We start from the raw sequence: 19841 nt of genomic DNA, 5'->3' as shown, positions 1-19841 counted from the left end.
GATGAAATGTCACTTCCTAACTTCCGACTCCTCGTCTGTTGATGGGGAATTGGATCAGTCCATCTTGCACTGTTGCGTCCCTCTGGGTGTATCACTTTTCCAGGATTCATGTCTATCCTTCCGGGTGCTGGACTTGAGTTAGCAACTTTGGCAGGAAAGAATGTCTTAGGTGTCACTGTGTGTGTGCGTTTGTGTGTGTGTGTTAGATAGAGTTAATGTGTGTGTCAGCATCTCTGATGTATGCAAGGCTGAAGAGGGTTTGACCCAAGGTTTTCTAGGAGTGTGTCTGTGTGTGTGTCTGTGTGAGAGAAAGAGTGTGTGTCCACGCGTTTGTGTCAGCGTCTCTGACAGGTGTGTAGGTTCCGTGCTGCAGTCCTGCTGACACTGTGGTCCCTCTCCCCTTTCTCCTGTCGGCACAACAAGCCGTCGCCACAGTCGCAGCGCTGGAACAGCTCCAGGCCATGGGTGCCTTTCCTGCGGTGGCGCGTGCACACCTGGCCCTCCGTCAGCACGGGCTTGCAGATGCGAGACCAGAAGTGTCTGGCACAGCAGAGACCCTCGGAGCAGTCTGCGGATCTCAGACAATTGTCCCCCTCCTGGCCTGGAGTCAGGGAGAGAAGAGAGAAAACAACACTTTAGAAAACATGAAACAGACTTCCCTGAAAACCATCTTTTGTTGTTTCTTGAGTGTAATGAAAACAGAGGATTCCTAGAAGGACACTCACCTTTCACAGCATGAGGCTGATGGACGTGGGCAGTGGGAGGCTTCTTGGCTTGATGCTCCATGGTGTTGTTTTGTTTGTGCACGTCAGGGAGGATGGATGCATCTGTGCCATCTATATCATTTGCCTGGCATACACCTTAAAAGAGCAAAAGAAAAATGAAATTTAGTCTATACATATATCTACACAATGAATATTGAGCCCTACACTTATGCTATTATTATAGCATATTTTTAATTTTTAATTTTAATTGTTTTGTTATTTGTTTGCTCCTGTTTTTAATTGTAAAGCGTCCTTGAGTGACATGAAAGGCGCTGTGAAATAAAATGTATTATTATTATTATTATTATTATTATCACATGGAAATTAAATACATTCAAGAAGTATTACAACAAGACAAACTATCCTAAGATAATAATATCAACATCTACTTCTTAGTTTCTATTTCAGATGCCTCTGCTCACCATTGCTGCAGCGGGTCCCTGCACAACACATGGAGTCCCGTGCGCAACGCTTCCGGCTCTTACGGCAGGGCAGACAGGCGCCTCGGGCGTCATTGCAGAATTCATCACCTCCGCAGTCTTCATCGTCAGTGCAAACACCCGGCTGCAATAACATAAGATCAGATAAGCGTGTCATTGAATTGTTTAGATGTCGTGCCTGCCTCTAGAACGTGCAAGTACGCAGCATTTGCCGTGGCGCACAGATTAGTTGACTTTTACGCACGGGAAAGTTCATTACCTGCAAGGTGTCCACGGGCAACTTGTGTGCCATGCCCCCGGAGGGCGAGGTGCGCGGACTCGGGCTGACAGTGTTGACTCCTTTGCCCCCCGAAGCTACGGGTAAGTTCTTGATGGCGTTGGAGTTCATCAGGACTGTCCCCGCGTAAACGTCCCCAAGGTATCCAAACAGCGTGAGGTACACAGCCAAGAAGCGGTGCGCAGACGGTGAACACATGGTCCTCCTCTTAAAAAAGCTGCAAACACTCGAGAAACAAAAAATCCCTGAAAAGGAAAAAAAGACCGAGTGACAAAGTCCAGAGCGAACCTGAGTCCTGAATCCCAAAGTTTTTCCCGAAGCGCTGCGAACCCGATGCTGGGAAGTGTCCTGTCGCTCAGCACTGGGATGATCTCTTTATACATGTGGACCTGTTTGTCTTCCCGCCCCTCGCTGTGCACAACAGAGGCGGAGGCTGGAATTTGGTGGAAAGAGAGCCCCACGGTCCTATTCTACCCAGGACCGCGTTTCACAATGTTTGTGCAATGTTAATGACCTGCGGAGTCTGTCTGAGAGCCCAGCACCTAAAGTGACGCACACTGGAGATTTGCTCAACCTGCTTAGAATAAAATCACATTATTTTTATTTTTTTAAGTAAATTAATGACTCATGCTTCCTTTGTATGAATATTATTTTGTCTTCAAATATCTGTCATTGTGTGAAAATGTAGTTATGTGTCATTCTGCCTTATTTCAACAAGAACATTTGTGGAATAAAAAATGTTACAGTCATCACTTTGCTAATAAGCTTCATTTATTATGACAAGTTTTAAATTATATCGTTTTCCCAGAAAAAGGCATATGAGGCCAAATGAAACTGTCACCATTCATTTTAATCAAAGTAATATTCAGTTTTTCCAATTAATGCCAACTGTTATGAATAGTTTGTTTAATGTCTTTCATATAATTGATTATTCTGAAAGAACAGCTGTTACAAAACATTGTAAATGTCAAATGTCTTGAAAAATAAGTGTTTTAAAACCTCAGTGTTCCTCACAATGTGCTATTTCGTGCGTCTCTTTCTTCATAAACGCCGCCACCCCTCCCTCTCTCTCTCTCTCTATAAAGGCTGTTTGGTTATTCCAAGTTTCTTTGACATTCAAGTAGCCTAACTGCCCTTTGGCTGTGAAGACGGTGATTGAAGTCACTTGCGTCGATTAACTACTCCATTTGATCCCTGTGATTGCGGAGGGGGGCAATTATCCTCCCGAGTGTGCTTGATTACACCAGTTACGGACATCAATGTGAAGGATATGCGGACCATTAAGGGGTGTGAAAAGTTTACCGAATTAATGGACTTCCGTGGCGAGGCCTTTCAGGCTCGACTGGCACGTCGAGATTAAAGGGGACTCTGATCTGTCCCGCGCCCTGACCCTGTGGGATCACCCCCCCCCCCCCCCCCTTGCAAGAATAGCCACAGCGTGTGTTTCACCCAAATTTGCCAGCAAAGCTTTTTCATATCTCTTCCACTAAACAGTTGTTTTGTTTCCAGACTGGTCTTTGAGCCTCTTCTTTAAGCCTTCAAATTTTGAAAACAAATGAAACAGTATTTTGCGGCAAATATACTTTAGAGTCTTTTATCTGGGAATGGAAAAGAGACACACACAAAAACATCAAAGAAAACTTCAGAGAGGCTTTCCACGTTTATTTATCCACAGTTGCAGGATGTGTGATAAACTCACAGGTGCTGATGTACCTGATGGAAACGAGCCCCTTGAGTTTCTCTCAGAAGATATTTTGGCACTTGGACGTCATCTGCTGGTCATCTGTGCCCCGTGTTTGAGTGTGTGTGCGTGTTTGAGTGTGTGTTGGAGAATGAGATGCGTGGTAGACACCTGACAGACACACTGGGGCACTTCTGAATTGCTGCATATCTTTTGAAGTAGCGCTTTTATCTGCACTTTACTAAATGTCAGTGGTGGTAAGGTGAGCCCCTTTGATGCAGCCTGATCTCCTTTGATCTGGCAGAAGTGTCACCCTGTTGTTACGGCTGAAGCCATTTCCCTCTGCCCCAAACAGATTTGTTGTGCGAAAAACACCAGAGAAGCTGAATCATCCGCACTTACCGCAAAGTGGATGACATAAACTCGGGAGGAGTGATCATTAGACGTCAGGCAACCTCAGCCAGTTCACCTCAGCCTGCAGCCAGGTCTGTCTCATACCTGCAGCTCCCTCTTGTGGCACATACAACAAAAACAATCTCACTGGCAATAAATAACTAAGAGACGAACACCACTCAAAAGTATTGTTTTTACTCTATAATTTTAAAAATCTTACACGTGGCACTCTGCAAAATCAATTTACAGCAGGATAAACAACATAACACAAGGCAAATATCAGGTAACATTGCAAGAAGGCGCTCAATATAAGACTCTGAATCAGCGGTTTGTAAAGTGATGACACACATAAGGCTTTGTGATGACATAACCTGCCCTTAACACAGTAAAATACTTCTGGTGTACCTACTGAATTAAGATTCCTTCTCATTTGTAGTTCGCCCTCAATAGTTTTCATTGATATATGCAATTTTAAATGTAAGTAGGTGTGTGGGTTTAGTTTCTTGGGATGAAACATAAGTTGTGCTGTTCCATTTTCTTCGAACCAAACCATAAAAGTAGAATCTTGATGATGATGGTGATGATGATGATGATGCATTATGATCAGTGCTATCGTACAGTCAGAGATTGTCAACAGTGGTAAACAAGAATATCAACTTCACATTCCTGAAACATTCAAAACTGCAAATCATTCCTGCCATCTCTAAATGCTCAGATTTGGTTTGTGGACTGAATCAGATGACGGATACTCCCTCTGAGCTGGGATTTACGCTTCACTTCATATCAGACCTGCTGTGGTTGGACTTCATATATATATCACATGATTAGATATGTAGAGAAAAGCATGTCATTGCAGCTCTGTTGGGTATGACGATTTTTTTGTTTTTTTACAGTTTATAAATGTTCCTGTGAGAGAACTTGTCTGGGCAAAGCAGGAAATTTATTTCATACACAATTTATCTCGCCTTCAAATGACTAGAAAATCTTTCCAAGGTGATTGATGTATTTATTAGGTATAACAAAGGATGAGAAGCAGCCATCTAAGAGGACACAAGGTTGTTGAGGTGTATATGTGTTCATGCAGCATCGAAAAGGTCTCGGGATGATCGTTTTTATATGCCATTGATTTAAGGCACTTACATTACTTCTGATTGGGGCGTGAGAGGTGATGAGCTGGGTGAGAGATCGGGATAGTGGTCTAGGCTGTGAGTTTCAGAAAATATAATCTCCTTTTGTTTTGCCGTCTGCCTCCAGGCGACGGTTTATAATCTCTATGACATGTTTTTTAGTTAAGTTAAGGTCGCGGTAAGATGATGTGAATGTGGTCAATGTTGCCTTCAAAGACAAGGATGGTTTAAACCTGTTTAAAAAACCTTGAAAAACACCACTTAGCACAATGCAACATGGCGTCAAGTGATACCAAACAAATTCTTCACTCGTTTACAAATCAACACAAGTTTCCAACTTTCTAAAGAAAGAAGTCAAGTACGTTTACAAGGAAACCAAGCACAAAGGAATATCACTATACAAAAAACAATAACCAGTACTGTCGCGTCACCAATTGCTTATTATAATTAAATCATTAACAGCACCAAAAACATTGAAACCATGTTCACAGTTATATCAGAAAACTATACAGGAGCAAAGAGAGCATGTCCCGTTTGGTTGGATGGGAAGAGGCATTCGGGTGATAAAAAAAGAAAAAAACGAAATTAAGAAGTACGTTGGTAGAGAAGCTTTATATATGTGATTAAAAGCATATTAAAGAAAAAAAGTGAGTGTGACTTCATCTACTGACGCTTGAACTAAGCTCTAACTGGTGATTTTCTCAGTTAATGGTCTTAAGTGCATAATGACAGATTGTTTCATGGAAATACTAATTGACATTTCAAGTGTGTCGGTGTGTGATTCATTAGAATTGGAGCAGGGCACTTGAAGAGTCACGTCTGGTTCCACTCACTGCACAGTGTTTGTGCTTCTCAGGGTAGGTGTATTCTATATAAAGGGTACTAAGTATCTGATTTGTGTAACTTGTAAATTCAAATACTTTGTACCGTACATACTGTGTCCTATGTGGATTTGAATAGAAGAGAATCAGCGACATTCAGAATAGTCTTGAGCACTTGATGCTGGGTGTACTTGCAAACCGTGGATCTCTGAAGAGGATTTGAACCTGTAGCGAGCGGCCGTGTGTCAAAAACCAGGGAACGACTACAGTAACATGTTTTAATCTCCCAAAGTCCACCACATATTTCACCAAATACTGCGGAGGATAGAACACAGAGAAAGAAAAATTCAATCATCAGCCTCCTCTCTTGTTCAGCCGTCCATCATTACACGTTTCACTCTCTTATTCTTCCTAGAACTTGGACAGACTACCAAACATTCATTCACCCACTAAACACCTTTCCACGTTACATAGGAAACTCTGGCTCCATTATCAGCCTATGTCCTATTGTGTGTACCTGTGTGTATCCCTGCACTTTCGTCGCCGTTTGCCTTCGGAGCCGAGTGTAAGACAACACTTGAGAAGTGCTACAGCAGTCCCATTATAAATGCTTGATCCAGAGCCACAGTGAAATAAAGGCATATCGGTGACCCAGAAGGTTTGCCATCCATCTGTCCATCTTCTTTTTCATATCCTCTCTTTCATTTGAATGCAGTTTCTTTTTTTTTTTTTTTTACAACACAGCCATGTCCTCAGGATGGCCTCGGAGCCAACAAAAGACAAGTTCCTTTTGGTTTTAAGGGGGAGAAGAAGACTTCAAAAATCAACATCCCAGCCCGAGTTGTCGTCAGGAGGCGGGTCCTCGTTGTCCTCCGGGAAGCTGTCAAAGTTACTTGTGTCCACTGCTGATGTGACCTGGTGGAAAGATGGAAAATGCATTCACATTTAGATGAAACAAACACAAAAAGTTGAAACAATAAATTGATTTTGAAAAAGAGATTCTGCAGAAGAGTATAAGGGCGAGGAGTGAGGAGTAGGATTTTCTTTTCAAGTTAACTACTCGGGTCCATCAAATCCAAAGAGTGACTATCACACAGTTTCTGTTACAATCGGTTCAAAGACCTAAAACTGATCACAATACGGTGTTTATCCTTTAAAAGACAAAGAATTTCAGCTTCACCAACTAATCTAGAAAAGCCATTTTGTATAGGCAGTCATATGTGCTGATATAAAGTAGTTTGATATTTTCAAATTCAATTTTTTTAATTATTCTTTTTAACTTTGTTCTTAAAACGGAGAGTGCCATATAACAGGCCCTGAAGATTTTCTGAAGGATTCAACACAGAAGAGCAACTACAGCAGTTTTCAGACATGAAGTCCGTAAAATTGACGTCATCAACGTGCCTACCTCTACACATAATCCTGAGGTATTCTCACATTGGCTCACTCGTACTTTTACCACAGTTGTTACCGGGAATCTGGCAGAAAAAACTGACTCGGACATTTGCATTTGCACATACAGCTTCTCTATTCAAAGCAGTCCACACTTACATTAGGGATAATAGGAGGAGTCAATGTCCCCTTCTTCAAGCCCTCCCAGTTAAAGCCCTCAAACCATCTACAAGTAAAAAAACAAAACAGAATTCATATTAAGTTAATAATTATGTTTCATGCACAGTTGTAAAAATAAATTACTCAGAGGATTATATGAATTTATGAGCGTGCTTACTTGTGCTTTTGGATGTCTTTGACACCGTTTTTCAAGTTTCCCAGTCTTTCAGAGGGATTATCCCTGTAATGAAAAAAAGAACACCACAATGATTCAGCAAATAAGAGCAGTTAGAAATAATGACTCTGTCTTTAACTGCCAGAGGCACCAACACTCACCTGCATAGCTTTTTGATTAGGTTGGCAGCATTTTTGGTAATTTTCTTTGGAAATTCGATCATGTCAATGCCTCTCAGGATGATGTTGTATGTTTTCATGGGATCAGGGCCAGAGAACGGAGGGCTACATGAAAGAGGTAAACATATTGTATGGATCATTTTCTCCTAACGTGACTTTAATCAAAGCCATTAAACTGTTTACTTGTGTACTGACGTGTTACGTTAGAATTCGTCACTTGTTTTCAAGAAATTCTCCAAAGTTTCCAAATACAGTTTCTCATTTATTGATGTTTACTTCGCTGTACATGGCAACTTGCTGAATTCATGCCAATGCCAAGGATGACTTAATGAATGACTTTTCATTGACGTGCCCGGGCTTGTGTGTACCTTCCAGTTAAGAGCTCAAACATGAGGATTCCTAGGGACCAGTAGTCAGCTGAGATGTCGTGGCCCTTGTTCAGGATAATTTCTGGTGCTACATATTCTGGCGTCCCGCAGAACGTCCACGTCTTCTTCCCAAACCCAATCTTCTTGGCAAACCCGAAGTCCACCTGAAGAAAAGAAAGAATGTGAATGAATACAAACATTACAAATCAACTTGGTTCCTAATTAGACCACATGTAAAATAAAGGAGAAGCTGGAAAAAGTGTACTTGCTTTGGCAGGATGGATAGGAGTCAATATATACAGCGTGTTCTTTATACTTCAATTATATTGTAAGTTATTGCAAACATTTAAAATCTCATCCTTTAATGTAGCACCAAAAAAAAAGATGAGATTTACAGACATAAACTGAGAAAACACACAATGAGTTTCTTTTGGGTCCTTTACCGGGTTGGGTAACATGCAAAAAAGTTGTGTAATTGGTAAATATATGTGAGTAAAACACTGTGGGGGCAGCGGGGGAGAACTTAAGTATTTATTTTTCTTGAGAAATCAGGAATTAAAATGATTGTGCAGGACTTTAAACTTCCAAATCAGCTTCCATGAAGCCTGTCCGCCACAAGGGATGTGTTTTATTGTGAAAGCCTAGAATGTTTAACCAAAGGCGACGGATCGGGTCGCATGTAATTTGTTAACAAGTCTGGCCTGGGCCTGTATTTGGCTTGGAGATGATTGTGGGTAAGGGGTTGGAGCTTTGCGGGTGCGGGTCCTTGTGGGACTCTGTTCTCATATGGATCTCTTACCAGTTTGGCATATCCCCTGTGGTCCAATATAAGGTTCTCTGGTTTGAGGTCTCTGTAGATGATTCCTTTGGAATGCAGGTAAGCGAAGGCCTCCACCACACAAGCCGTGTAAAACCTGGTGGTCGAGTCCTCAAATGAACCCCTGGAAACACAGCAGGACAATACAGCTGTAACTAAACAGTGATGTGGTTTCTTAGACCGACCAGAAGATGGTTCAGTCTCCTCATTTGTCAGAACAACGTAAGTTTGGTGTAAGTTCAATCAGGAAGACTTTCTCTATGTTCATCCATTCACAATTCTCTCTCACTCTCCCCTCCTCTTCTGATCAGCTGACTGTTAGGTGTTTGCACTGCTCCAAGCAGATGTGTCATTTCTTCTTCTTTAGGTCTGTTCTCCTCTCTGTCGCTGTCAGCTTTCATTTCAGTGATTCGCTGCGCCCCTCCTCCTCCTCCTCCCCCAGTCTCCTCCGATCTCCATATCCAGTGAGGTCAGCTGAGTTCACTCATCACCTCATTCAGATCCTCAATATTCAGCCTCAACTCCTTACAACCGTGATGACGTCTCTAGGGGTCTATGCGCTAAATGGACTGTCATTTTTATCACATCACTTATCATCACTCATATTGTGCGCTGCAATAAATGTTTTCAATCCAAGTCTGAAATGGTTTTTCGGAAAAATAATAAAACTCATGTCTTAAATATACTGCTGCTCCATAAGTCATGTTTAGATCAAATGCAATTCATGTTTAGGGAAATGTGGGATGTATATTTAGATAAATGCAAAACTGCAAAGGGGAAAGAACTTGGGGATGAGTTAGACTCAATTGTCTCCGATTGCAAAGCTCAGACCATTGTAGAACAACGAAGTTCGGACACAGAGATATGACACAGTTCAATTCTATCTGTCCTAGTGTGACTGCGCTCACCTGTCTCGAAGAATGGTCCATAGCTCTCCTCCTAAACAAGCTTCCATCAACATGTAGAGGTACTTGCTGTCCTTGAAGGTTCTATAGAGTCTGTAAACACAAGAGCGGACGTTATCTTCAAACAGCCATCAGAAGAAAGAATTGGAAGAAGTGCAACTATTCAATGAGGGGACTTTAGGCAAGCTTTGCATGCTGAGGGATTTCTGCAGTATACAAGAAGGCAACACTTTGCATACTGTGGGTCACCAGAATCACAGGTATGCAGACAAGCACTCCTACTCACATTCACTCCAATATACCTGGCTTACATGTGGAGTGAATATTTATCAGCGTGACAGAAAAAATACAAATTCCACAGAGAAAACCTAGGTAACGAAGCTCACATCCTTCTGGCTCCGAGGTAATAAAGCAGTGATCCTTATGTGACGTGTGTAGTATAGACTGTAGATTATTTCTGTTGCATTTCAGTGAGGTTGTACCGAACAATGAAGTCAGAGTGGGCCTCCTGCATGATGAGCTTCTCTGAGCGAATGTGCTCCTGCTGTCTTGTATCGACAATGTGCCGCTTCTTCAGGATCTTCATGGCGAAGGTTTTGTTCTCGTCGCTCTTGAGCTGAACCTGCGAGTGACAAGGAAAAGGAAGACATTCAAATACAGAGGTCATGCTGCACAGTTACCTGAGCAGAGTGTTAGGCAATAAACACCGCCTCTTACCAGCTCAACACGTCCGAAGCCACCAACTCCCAGGGTGTCGATGATGTTGAAGTCAGGCAGGTTGAGGTTGAAGAAAAAGGCGTTTTCTGCTTCATACCTGAGGAGCCGGGAACAGATTAGAGATGAGATGAAGGATGAAAGACGAGATAATCCACTTCCAACTACAACCTCTCTCTCTGAGCACATTTTGTTTGCAAATCAATTCACAGTAATCTATCAAGGATGTTATTAGGGATTTGGAGTGAATAAGATACGAACACTTGAACAGGATGAGCTCGAGTTTAATCCTCTAGCAAACGGCTTTGACTGACTAAGTGACGGACTAAGTGTCCTCGTTCTTCACCGGAAAGAACAACGACGACAAAATCTGCTCATTACTCAGCTGGCACACCTCAGCTCGGGCACCGACACCCCCGACATGCCACCGCTGACCTGCACACGCTGGCAGCGGAGGCCACGTCCATTCCTTATCCCCAGATGCCTCATGCCTTCTCTAGTTATTGTTTGATCCAGACTGAGTTTCATGGACTCATTCTCTGGATCATTGGGTTAAGGACAGATCTGTGCCTGCATTGGCCCTCCTGGGTCACTCAGCAGCAGACTGTTGTTCATTTCTCACAAAACCAGTACAGCTGTTCGCCAGTAACAGAGATTTACAAGAACACATCTTTGTTTAAATTAGAGAGCATTTTTCCCTCACGGAGCAGCAGAGATCAAGTCTGTTTATACGAACTACAATAAACAATGACTCATCTTTTGAGCCAGATTTGAATTCGATGACTTCCTTTCCTTCATTTGAGACCTGGAATAAGACTTTCACGCCGTAAAATCCACCAGATACATCAGCTACAATTTAAGCCGGAACAGTAAAACCTTTTCCCTGAGCTGCATGCCAGTGGGCATTATGGGTGGCACGTGTTGGCAGGTTACTGCGCTGCAGTGTTTCTCAGTAACACAAGGTTACCAGGACAGCCACTGTTTATTTGTGTGTGAATATAGGCACTACTACTATCATGTGAGATTCTCAAGTGATCCTTTCTTCTTTTCTGATCCTCCATTATCTGGACGTCAGCCCAGAATACGCTCACCGTAATTCACAAAATGTACTCTGCTTAAGAAAAGGGCGGAGGGAAGTAACTGAGAGGATGTGAACCACTGGGTGTGGGACAGGATTATCATTCAGGTCAAGGTGACCGACACGTGCAGGTGTAGGGACTTGTAAGAACACACGCAGGCAAAATCTATGAGGTGTGGACATGTGTTAGGGTCCTGTTAATGAAGGAGGTCTGTCATGATATGAAGGGATCAGTGGATCGTTTTACATTATGAAGGTCTTAAAAGGGGTTTAAGTGTAATCCTGGTATTTGGACAGCAGATGGCAGCAGTGCTCCGTTACGCATTTCAAGGTAAGCTGACAAAGAACAATTCCATGTCATTCAGAGCCCAACCACAAAAGGAAAATATTGTATTATTATAATGGCAGGCGTTCTGATTTCATGCTAAAAAGCTGAACCCTTCCGATTCACACTGTGTCTTAAACAAATACACATACGGTCAGCTCTCAACGTCAATACTTGGAGGCAATTTTCACAGCAGCTCCAACTCAAACACTCCTTTTTTTTCCAGAAAGCAGCATCTGTATCTGAGGATGAAACACTAGATGTTGGAAACACGAATCTGACACTGGTGAGCAGACCCAGGGGGATTGGAGCAATACATCCACCTGAAATAGACGCCTCAACCACGACCTTGAACGAAAACCACCACAAAGCTGAGCTGCATCAAACGCTGTAACGCAAACCCGGGTTATTTTATATACTACCTGCTCTTTGAAGCCACTTATAGGAGCTGGAAATAACATGTTAACTTATAACTGTTACGTGGCAAATCCATTACTAGTACTGCAACACAAAGTGCTCCTCTGTGGGTCAAGTAGTACCCCAGTGGGTGATAATCTGTATCAGTAAACGGATGAGATCATATGAAATGATGCAATCCCCATGTGTCTTAATGTGTGTGAGTGTGTATGCAAGAGTGTGTGTGTGTTTGTGTGTCCGTGTGAGTGCTATTATCCTCATTTCCTTTGCTCCGGTTCTTCTTGGTCTAGTCTGTCTTGAGGGACAGGAGACAGGAGAAGAAACAATCTCTGACCTTAAAGCTGAGGCTCTCTAAATGTCACATTTATTTACCAGTAATTCTTGCCTATTGAACTCCCACACCTCAAGAGACGGAGAACTGAGTCATAAAGGGTCAAATATTTTTCATCAATCTTCAATCATGAGGTGTTTTCTTGCTCGGTGGGCCAAAGTTTGGCAGGAAATTTTAAACGTATTTATACTCAATATGAAGCATTTGAAAGTTTCATACATTTTCTTGGCTTTTTGATGGTAGTTTGAATGGGAAAAAAATGTAATCACAAAACTAGAATGGCCCTCAGAAGAGCTCATACCTCCACCAAGGCCCAGCAGTTCCCTTAAATTCAATCAAGCTGCACCAAATTGCACACGCTCATAGATATCAGCCCCTTCCATATACATGATTTTATTTCTCAGTAGCATATTTGCATTATTTCTTTAGAAATTCATGAAAATGCAATATTAAAGAAAATTGAATGAAAATGAAAAGAATGGAATCCACTCCTAAAGTTATTAGGTTCATCCTTTGGCCATATCCCACCCTTCCCCCAAGTTTCGAGAAAATTGCTTTGTTTGTTTTAGCAGAATCCTGCTGAGGGTCAGACAAACAGCAATGAAAACATAAGCTTCTTGGCAGAGATAATAAAGACAACGGGAAACAGACAGCAGCTTTTCAACAGTAGAGATGACAGGACATGAGGATGATATATGATGGATTCAAACCAGGTAACAGGTAACTAATAGACCAGATCGAAGCTGTTTAATGGGGTTGGAAATAGAAGTTACTCCTTACAATAGAGATTTATGTATTTGCTCTACTTTGTGCAGTGTGTAGCTCCTCCTGCAGAAGGAAGTGTCTGCTCGATCGAAGTATGCTCATCGCTCATCGCACGAGGGTAGTGTTTGAAGAACAGACCTGTCCAACTCACAGGGAGCAGCTGTATCGTTACTGTGCAGCTGTTTATATGCCGTGACCAATTAGAGATAGTTTCCATCACCGTGGGACCCTGACTCAGGATTTCCCTCACAAAGAGAATGTTCTCTGCAAGGTAGATAGGGCCAGCAAACACACACAAATACACACACATCGGGGAAAAGCCACTTTAATCATAATGAAAACAGCTTTCATGTGACAGATTTCAGAGAGCAGAGGGAGATAGTGGCTCTATTTTAAGGGAAAGTTCCGTGGAGACCAGGCCTGATGACAAGGTTATAAATTATAGTCATGCAAAAGCATTATATGCTGTACATCTGCATAAAATCAATCTTAAACTAGCGTCCCTGTAGGCCAACGTGGGAAGGAACGGGGTCATGAATGCTCACTGCAGGTCTCTCCATCACACACATCTGCTGGAGGAGCACTCGTCTGTGCTGCTGAGCTGTAGGGGGGGCACCTGGCCAAGGCTAAATGCCAGGGGCAAGCCACTGATCCTCCATCTAACACAGTAACTCCTGCGATGTTCTGCTCCTCGCTGACTAAATGCCACTGACTTGTAAAGATGACTGACACTCCGAGCAGTCAGCTTGACATCCAAAGCACCGGACAGAAGTCGTGTCTGCTTTGTCACCCGTCTTGTTCTCTCCACGGCTCTCTTCCCTCCTCCCATCCATCTACATCCATCTCTCTCCCTGTCTGCGGTGTTAAACGGCTCCTACTCTCTCGCCCCCTCTAATCTGTCATCACTGGGTTCTTGTGTCTCCTCAGTCAGACTCGTAACGCGGCACAGAGCGAGCGAGGTCTCAGCTCGTGCCACGGCGTGGCTGTCTGAACCCTGGAGATGCCCACCTCAATGCCAAGGTGTCCTGTGCTTCCTACGCTGCTCTGCTCTTGTTTCCATAGCGACGATAAATAGAGTACATGTTAATTCCTCCAGAAATAGAGGCAGAGGTCAGAGACTCTTCTTTCTGGCCTCCCACCCGGGTATTGTCTTGTTTTGTAACAGACCTAAAGGCGCAGTGCATGAAGGGCTTAAAAACTCTGCAGCTGTGGGGTCATCACCAATACGACAAAAGGTTGTTTTTTTAAGTGAAAATGAATTAGTGTTAAAGTAATTGCTTAAAATAACAAAAAAGAAAAGTAGAAATGACGCTTCAAGCACAAAGCAATGAGACACATTTGCATAGCTGGTATATTCATTAATTCATGCAAAACAGTTCTAATTGTCTTACCTGGCTTTGGCGTCAGCATCCTCGAGACCTTTATTGGACACGTCCTCCAAACCTCCGATCAGGTGCTTGAATGAACTGCAACAAAGACGGCAAAGGTTGAAAAGGCACACAATAACAAAAACTGTTTGAAAACCATTTAGTTCACAAATCGACAATTCATCCAGCTCTGATCTAAAGTACACGCAATGAACCAAGGGCTTATGGTCAGAGGGAATAAAGCCGTTTGTAAACTGCAGGAGATCGGAGCTGGTGCAATATATGGCCAGACTGTCATAAAACCCACTGCCAGTTACTATTAAATATTCATCAGTCTGCTTTTAGAGACGAGCCTCTGAAAATCACTGAGAACAGGCGGGATGACTGAGCTACCCAGAGGTGTAAAACAGGGACTGTGGGACATTTGGAGACAAATGTAATGGCTGCACATTAACATTTTCAATAAATGAAGTATAGAACAGAAAAGACACAGTTGGTCACTGTAAAATAATCATTGGTCATATTTTCTTTAGCGCTAAGTAAGGAAATGGTCCAACCCTGTTTTTTTAGGTCTTTGTCAGTAAAATGACTGATAATAAATCAAACTACTCTGGTAATTGTCATTAACGTGACTGCAGTGGCTGTTGAAGAAAGATCGTGCTGTGATGTTCTCTGCAGAATAACAAGTTACATAATATGCTAACTTGCTGAAGTCGTTGCACTCATGGGGAGATGCGACATGACAAAAAAATTACAACTGCGCTTTGGCTCATTCCTCTCTCAAGTATGGCTGCCTATGCAAAAGGCTCCTGGAGTAACAACAAACTGAGGGTTTTCATGCATCAAGCTGTCAGCCACAAAATACATCTGGTGTTTCCTCCTGTTGAGACCGTAATGCCTGGGAGTTCGGCTGTTTGCGAGCGAAGCTTTCTTTTAAATGTTCAGCCGCTTTCAGACTCCCAGACGATTGTTTTTGATTCCCCGTCTCTTCCCTGCTGTCTCTATCTCCTCCAGCAGAACTACCACAATTAGACTTATGCCACTTCTTGAGCTGTATTGTTTCCTTTTTATGGCATCACACACAAGCATTGGCATTTATAAAACTAACATAAAAGATTTGGCATCTGCACCACGACCAGCCTTGCTGGGTTGGAGACGCACATTATGAACTAGTTTTGTGGGCTGTGACAGCATTAGCTGGTCGCTGCCGTGACAGTCACAATGGATGGCACTGGTAATCACCTGTACTGGATGACTCACTCACTATCCCCACTGCTAATTCTGAGGATGGCCCATTTGTGCCTGCTGTGTTCCCTGAGGCCAGAGGGAGGCCCTGGGTAAGCTGATACCTCCTACCAACGCCAAGCCCGTCTGTTTCTATATTTTAACATCACGACTTCATGCTAGAGGCAGAGATGCTAAAAGGTATTTAATCCTCAGAGATTGTGACCTGATGTAAACTTCTTTGGACAAACAAAAGACATGTCATAATGAAATTGTTGAAAAGTCATGTTTTTGCCACTGGCGGAAAACAGCAAATGTTTGTGCAGAGGTAGCGTAAAGGGCATCGCAAGGCTGAAAAATGTGGTTATGCCCTTTTTATAATCTCCTCACAAACATCGATGCGAAAATATTTTTAGCATTAGTCGTTCCTGCTCAAATCTTGCCTGAATCTTAACTCTTTCCTAAAATTGATGTTGGACAAGTCTCCTTCACGTCACTTGACAAAGCAAGTGTGATAAATGTGCCTGTTTGTGTCTGGTAACATTTACATCAGCACATTGCTCCTTAAATGAGCAATTACCTCCATTGTTATTATCTGCTGTCTTTGATTTTAGATTTCAAAGATTTAATTTGCAGTTTTTTATTTAAAATTATATTGAATTAATTTGTTTCTTGTCTTTGGTAAGTTTTTTAAATTTGACCTTTTTGGAAAGCACTTTGTAACGGCTGAAAGGTGCTATATAAATCAAGTTATTGTAATTTGGTCAACAAACTGACTCAGATAAAAGCAATATCTTAATTTTATTTATGTTAGCAAACATACTGCTGGTCATACCAGACTGCTTCTCATTTTAATTTATTTCAAACTTAGTATACTAACTGTGTGCCATGTTCACCCACTAAGGTCTAGACTGGTTCCAAGAAATATTCCTTGTCTGACAATTTGGAGCAAAGCAGAATTGGTGGGCTTGTTTTGCATGGCTGCTCATGGCAGACGGTCATTTTTTATTCATTGAGCTTTGTCCTTTTGTGAGGATGAACTTTATTGATACTCACTCTCTATCGATGACTAGACAGGTGACTGCCTCTGCTGAAATGACGTTGGCCGTCCTGATGTCCTCCCTGTTGAGAAAAGATCAAACACAATTATCATTAACTCACATCCTCATTCATTGTGACTTCTTTATCAGAGTTATTAAACTGGCAACGGTAAAACTAAACACTAATAAAAAACCATTAATCATGTCTTGTTAAGCTCAATTTACTTCATAAATAGCACTGGCACAGAATGAAAACATCTCACTGACGGGCAACACACATCACTGCATGATTGGCATTACTCTTTATCATATTTGACAGCGAGATCATCTTCTCCTGAAGATGATGCGTCTTCGGAGGAGGAGTCGCCCCAATCACAGGAATCCTCAGAGTCTGTATCCCAAGTCTTCATCCTTTACTGTGAAAAGTGTTCTGCGCTCAGAGTCCCACGGCGGTGCGCTCTAACTCTGAACCAGCAGACTGCCCAGGGCAGCCCTCCAACAAAAAGACACGTCTGTGGTACTTCAGTATAAACCTCCAATTCAAGTGCAGAGTTATTCTCTCTAACAGGGAATAAAATATTACCAAAAAGGGCGGAGACTCTCCAGGGGATGCCCCATAAGTAGATTATTTCACACCCCCTCTTCTTAAAAGTGAGGACAAAAAAAGGATCATTCTCCGGATTAATTCACTATCTCGCTGGGTAGCAAATCAAAAGTGAAAACTTGGCTTTGCTCTCGAGGCTGAGAGGATTTCAATTCAGCTGGAGTGCTAACAGCTAATCGTGCTAACTAACAATCACAGGCTGTGTCTGCTCTGAACTCATGTGTGCGGAAACCTATTTCAATGAGCTGAGGTGACAAATCCTCCTCATGCTATGTCGACTCCCTCTGCCTTCCCTCTTCCAAATACACACATGTGTGACCCCCCCCCCCCCCCATCCACACACACACACATGCACACACACTCTCTCTGCTGACCCCTGCGACTAAAGGCCACAGCTGGTGGTGGGGACAACACATTTTGGAAGGTGAGGACGACAGGGGAGAAGCGAGCAGAAGCAAGGGGGGGGCAGCGTTTGTCAGGGGCACAGGATATTTTAACAGATCACTAGTGGAGTCCTCTGGATAGTGTAACACAGTGTTTAATTTACCTCAGGACAAGCTCGTATGACTTGCATCAATGCACTTAACACAATACTCTGGCAAGCGCCACTCCACCTGTTCTCCTGTTGGCCCACAACAGCATTCGAAACCATTTACATAAACAAAGTGACAGTATTATTAATAACTGGGTTAATGGGTGAAAGAACAACAAACGTCCCCGTGTGGACGAACACGTTGTGCTACACCATAGCCGTTACTATTGAATGTGTTATAATTAGTTTGGGGAACAAGAGTCTTGATATGAGTGGCACTCATGAGTTCTCAATGGTTCGTCACACAAGTCTGTTGCATTGTGTAACTCGACTTGAACCCCAGGTTTGCATGAGTGATTTAATTCAGGGCAAATTACTGAGAGAAGAGAGGAGGGTAGAGAGGAGAGGGAAGGAGAGGGGAGGAGAGGAGATGATATGAGAGGAAAGGAAATGAGAAGGAAGGAGAGGAAATGAGAGGGAAGGAGAAGAGAAGAGAAGAGAAGAGATGAGATGAAAGGAGAAGAGAAGTGAAGAGAAGTGAAGAGAAGAGAGGAGATGAGATGAGAGACATTTTGTATGTTTCTTCTTAATTGAGACGTTGTAATAGATGTAAGCAACGCATAAGAGCTGCTCATAACATAAACGTTTTAAACTGAAGATTATTCCTATATTCAGAAGCTGAGTAGGGAGCCATCTTGCACTGTTGAGGGCTGTTGAGCCACAAACACTTAGAATGTGCCAGCTGTGAATTTACCAGTGACAATCTGCCAGCTGTGAGTCACTTTTCAAAAGCTATCACCCCTCCATTCTCCATATTTAGCTTCCTCTCTAACTTGCACTGGCTTATTGTCAATAAATGCCGTTATGTGTCCAGTCTCAGCATAAATGATTGAAATGTTGAGTAGTTATTATTCGATAGTTTCAAGTTCGAGGATTCAAACAACTTTAAATAACTTTTAATCAAATTTTAACATGGCGTTTTAACACATGGATAACACACAGACACACACATCCGTTTTTTTCATGTGTGATTACGAGCTACGCCTTCAGTGACACCTGCAATATGTTACATGACTTGATTTGTCTCATAAAGGAAGTCGACAGTGTTTATGACACTTACTAACCATGGTGACACAACAAAACAACACAACACTTCAGGCCATACTGAAATAGTGATTACGTAAGCATGAATCATCCTTAAGAGACCTCAAGGGTTTCCTATTAGAGAGCAGCTCGTTACACCTGTCCCCTGCTGCTACGCGTTGCTGAGGAAAACAACTTAGTGGGGAATTGAGCTGAAACTAGCGGTGTTCCGTTTGAAACACAATCGCTATACAGTATCTGTCAGTGTGATTCACATGCACGCCGCTGAGCCCAAGTCATCCAGTGAGCCAAAGATGGCTCGGCACTTGTTAATTGTGCCGTAACAAGAAATGGATTGGAAAACCAGCCCACGTAGGCACACACACACACGCACTCAGGCACTAACAGCAGCTGCATGCGGTGTCTGGAATGTCCTTTGGAGTTACACAGGAGAAAGCCTGTGGTGTTGATTTCCAGTAGATGGACGAAATGACCCTGGTAATTAGACAGTGATCTGGTGTCCCAGGAAGGGGTTTATGAAAATATGAAAATAACGCATAGGCTTGTATGGGGCAGTAGCTTTGTGGGAAGCCAAGTCGGGGGTCAGGACGAGAGCGAGAACAAGAGGTGGCTGTGAAGTACGCATTGATTGGTGCTTTGGTATTAAAGTATGTAAGTAAGTGGCTGGGCCAGTGTTTGTGCAGCTTTTCCCCATTAACTACAAATTGTGCGATCTAGACACAACTGCAGAGTACGACCACATTGAATTTCTACATGATTTAATGTATTTCTCTTCCAGGCAGCCACTGGCTTCTTACGAAAGCTAAGATTGCTTAAAAAGCACTCGCTCATTGATGCATTCA

General features: G+C 42.7%; 2 protein-coding genes across 4 annotated transcripts in view; both read right to left on the bottom strand.

Moving 5' to 3' along the window:
- Positions 1–335: 335 nt before the first annotated feature.
- Positions 336–1679, bottom strand: LOC133021095 (dickkopf-related protein 1-like). Its single transcript, XM_061087864.1, has 4 exons — positions 1464–1679; positions 1187–1328; positions 726–860; positions 336–601 (listed from the first exon to the last, which is right to left on the bottom strand). The coding sequence occupies exons 1-4, from the start codon at positions 1677–1679 to the stop codon at positions 336–338; spliced, it is 759 nt and encodes a 252-aa protein (XP_060943847.1).
- A 2084-nt stretch (positions 1680–3763) lies between these two features.
- LOC133020623 (cGMP-dependent protein kinase 1) overlaps positions 3764–19841 on the bottom strand; it is a 78751-nt gene continuing 62673 nt past the window's right edge. For 2 of the 3 annotated variants that reach the window (XM_061087252.1, XM_061087250.1), the window contains exons 8-18: positions 16776–16841; positions 14520–14594; positions 10216–10312; positions 9981–10120; positions 9502–9591; positions 8576–8717; positions 7777–7940; positions 7391–7513; positions 7233–7295; positions 7055–7121; positions 3764–6418 (exon numbers count right to left, since the gene is read on the bottom strand). In XM_061087252.1, the coding sequence (XP_060943235.1) occupies positions 6320–6418; positions 7055–7121; positions 7233–7295; positions 7391–7513; positions 7777–7940; positions 8576–8717; positions 9502–9591; positions 9981–10120; positions 10216–10312; positions 14520–14594; positions 16776–16841 (1126 nt within the window). In that variant the 3' untranslated portion in view covers positions 3764–6319. Of the gene's footprint in view, positions 6419–7054; positions 7122–7232; positions 7296–7390; positions 7514–7776; positions 7941–8575; positions 8718–9501; positions 9592–9980; positions 10121–10203; positions 10313–14519; positions 14595–16775; positions 16842–19841 lie in introns of all 3 variants that reach the window. The other variant, XM_061087251.1, reaches the window with a different exon arrangement.

Source organism: Limanda limanda, chromosome 15 (assembly GCF_963576545.1).
Source record: "Limanda limanda chromosome 15, fLimLim1.1, whole genome shotgun sequence".
NCBI lineage: Eukaryota > Metazoa > Chordata > Actinopteri > Pleuronectiformes > Pleuronectidae > Limanda > Limanda limanda.
The sequence above is the reverse complement of the archived record's forward strand: the minus strand, read 5'-3'. Positions and strand labels throughout refer to the sequence as shown.

Coding starts and splice junctions, on each gene's coding strand:
- LOC133021095 (XM_061087864.1), bottom strand. CDS start 1,679: ATGTGTTCACCGTCTGCGCACCGCTTCTTGGCTGTGTACCTCACGCTG. Junction 861..1,186: donor AGGGACCCGCTGCAGCAATG/GTGAGCAGAGGC, acceptor TGCTCTTTTAAG/GTGTATGCCAGGCAAATGAT. Junction 602..725: donor TCAGCCTCATGCTGTGAAAG/GTGAGTGTCCTT, acceptor CCCTGACTCCAG/GCCAGGAGGGGGACAATTGT.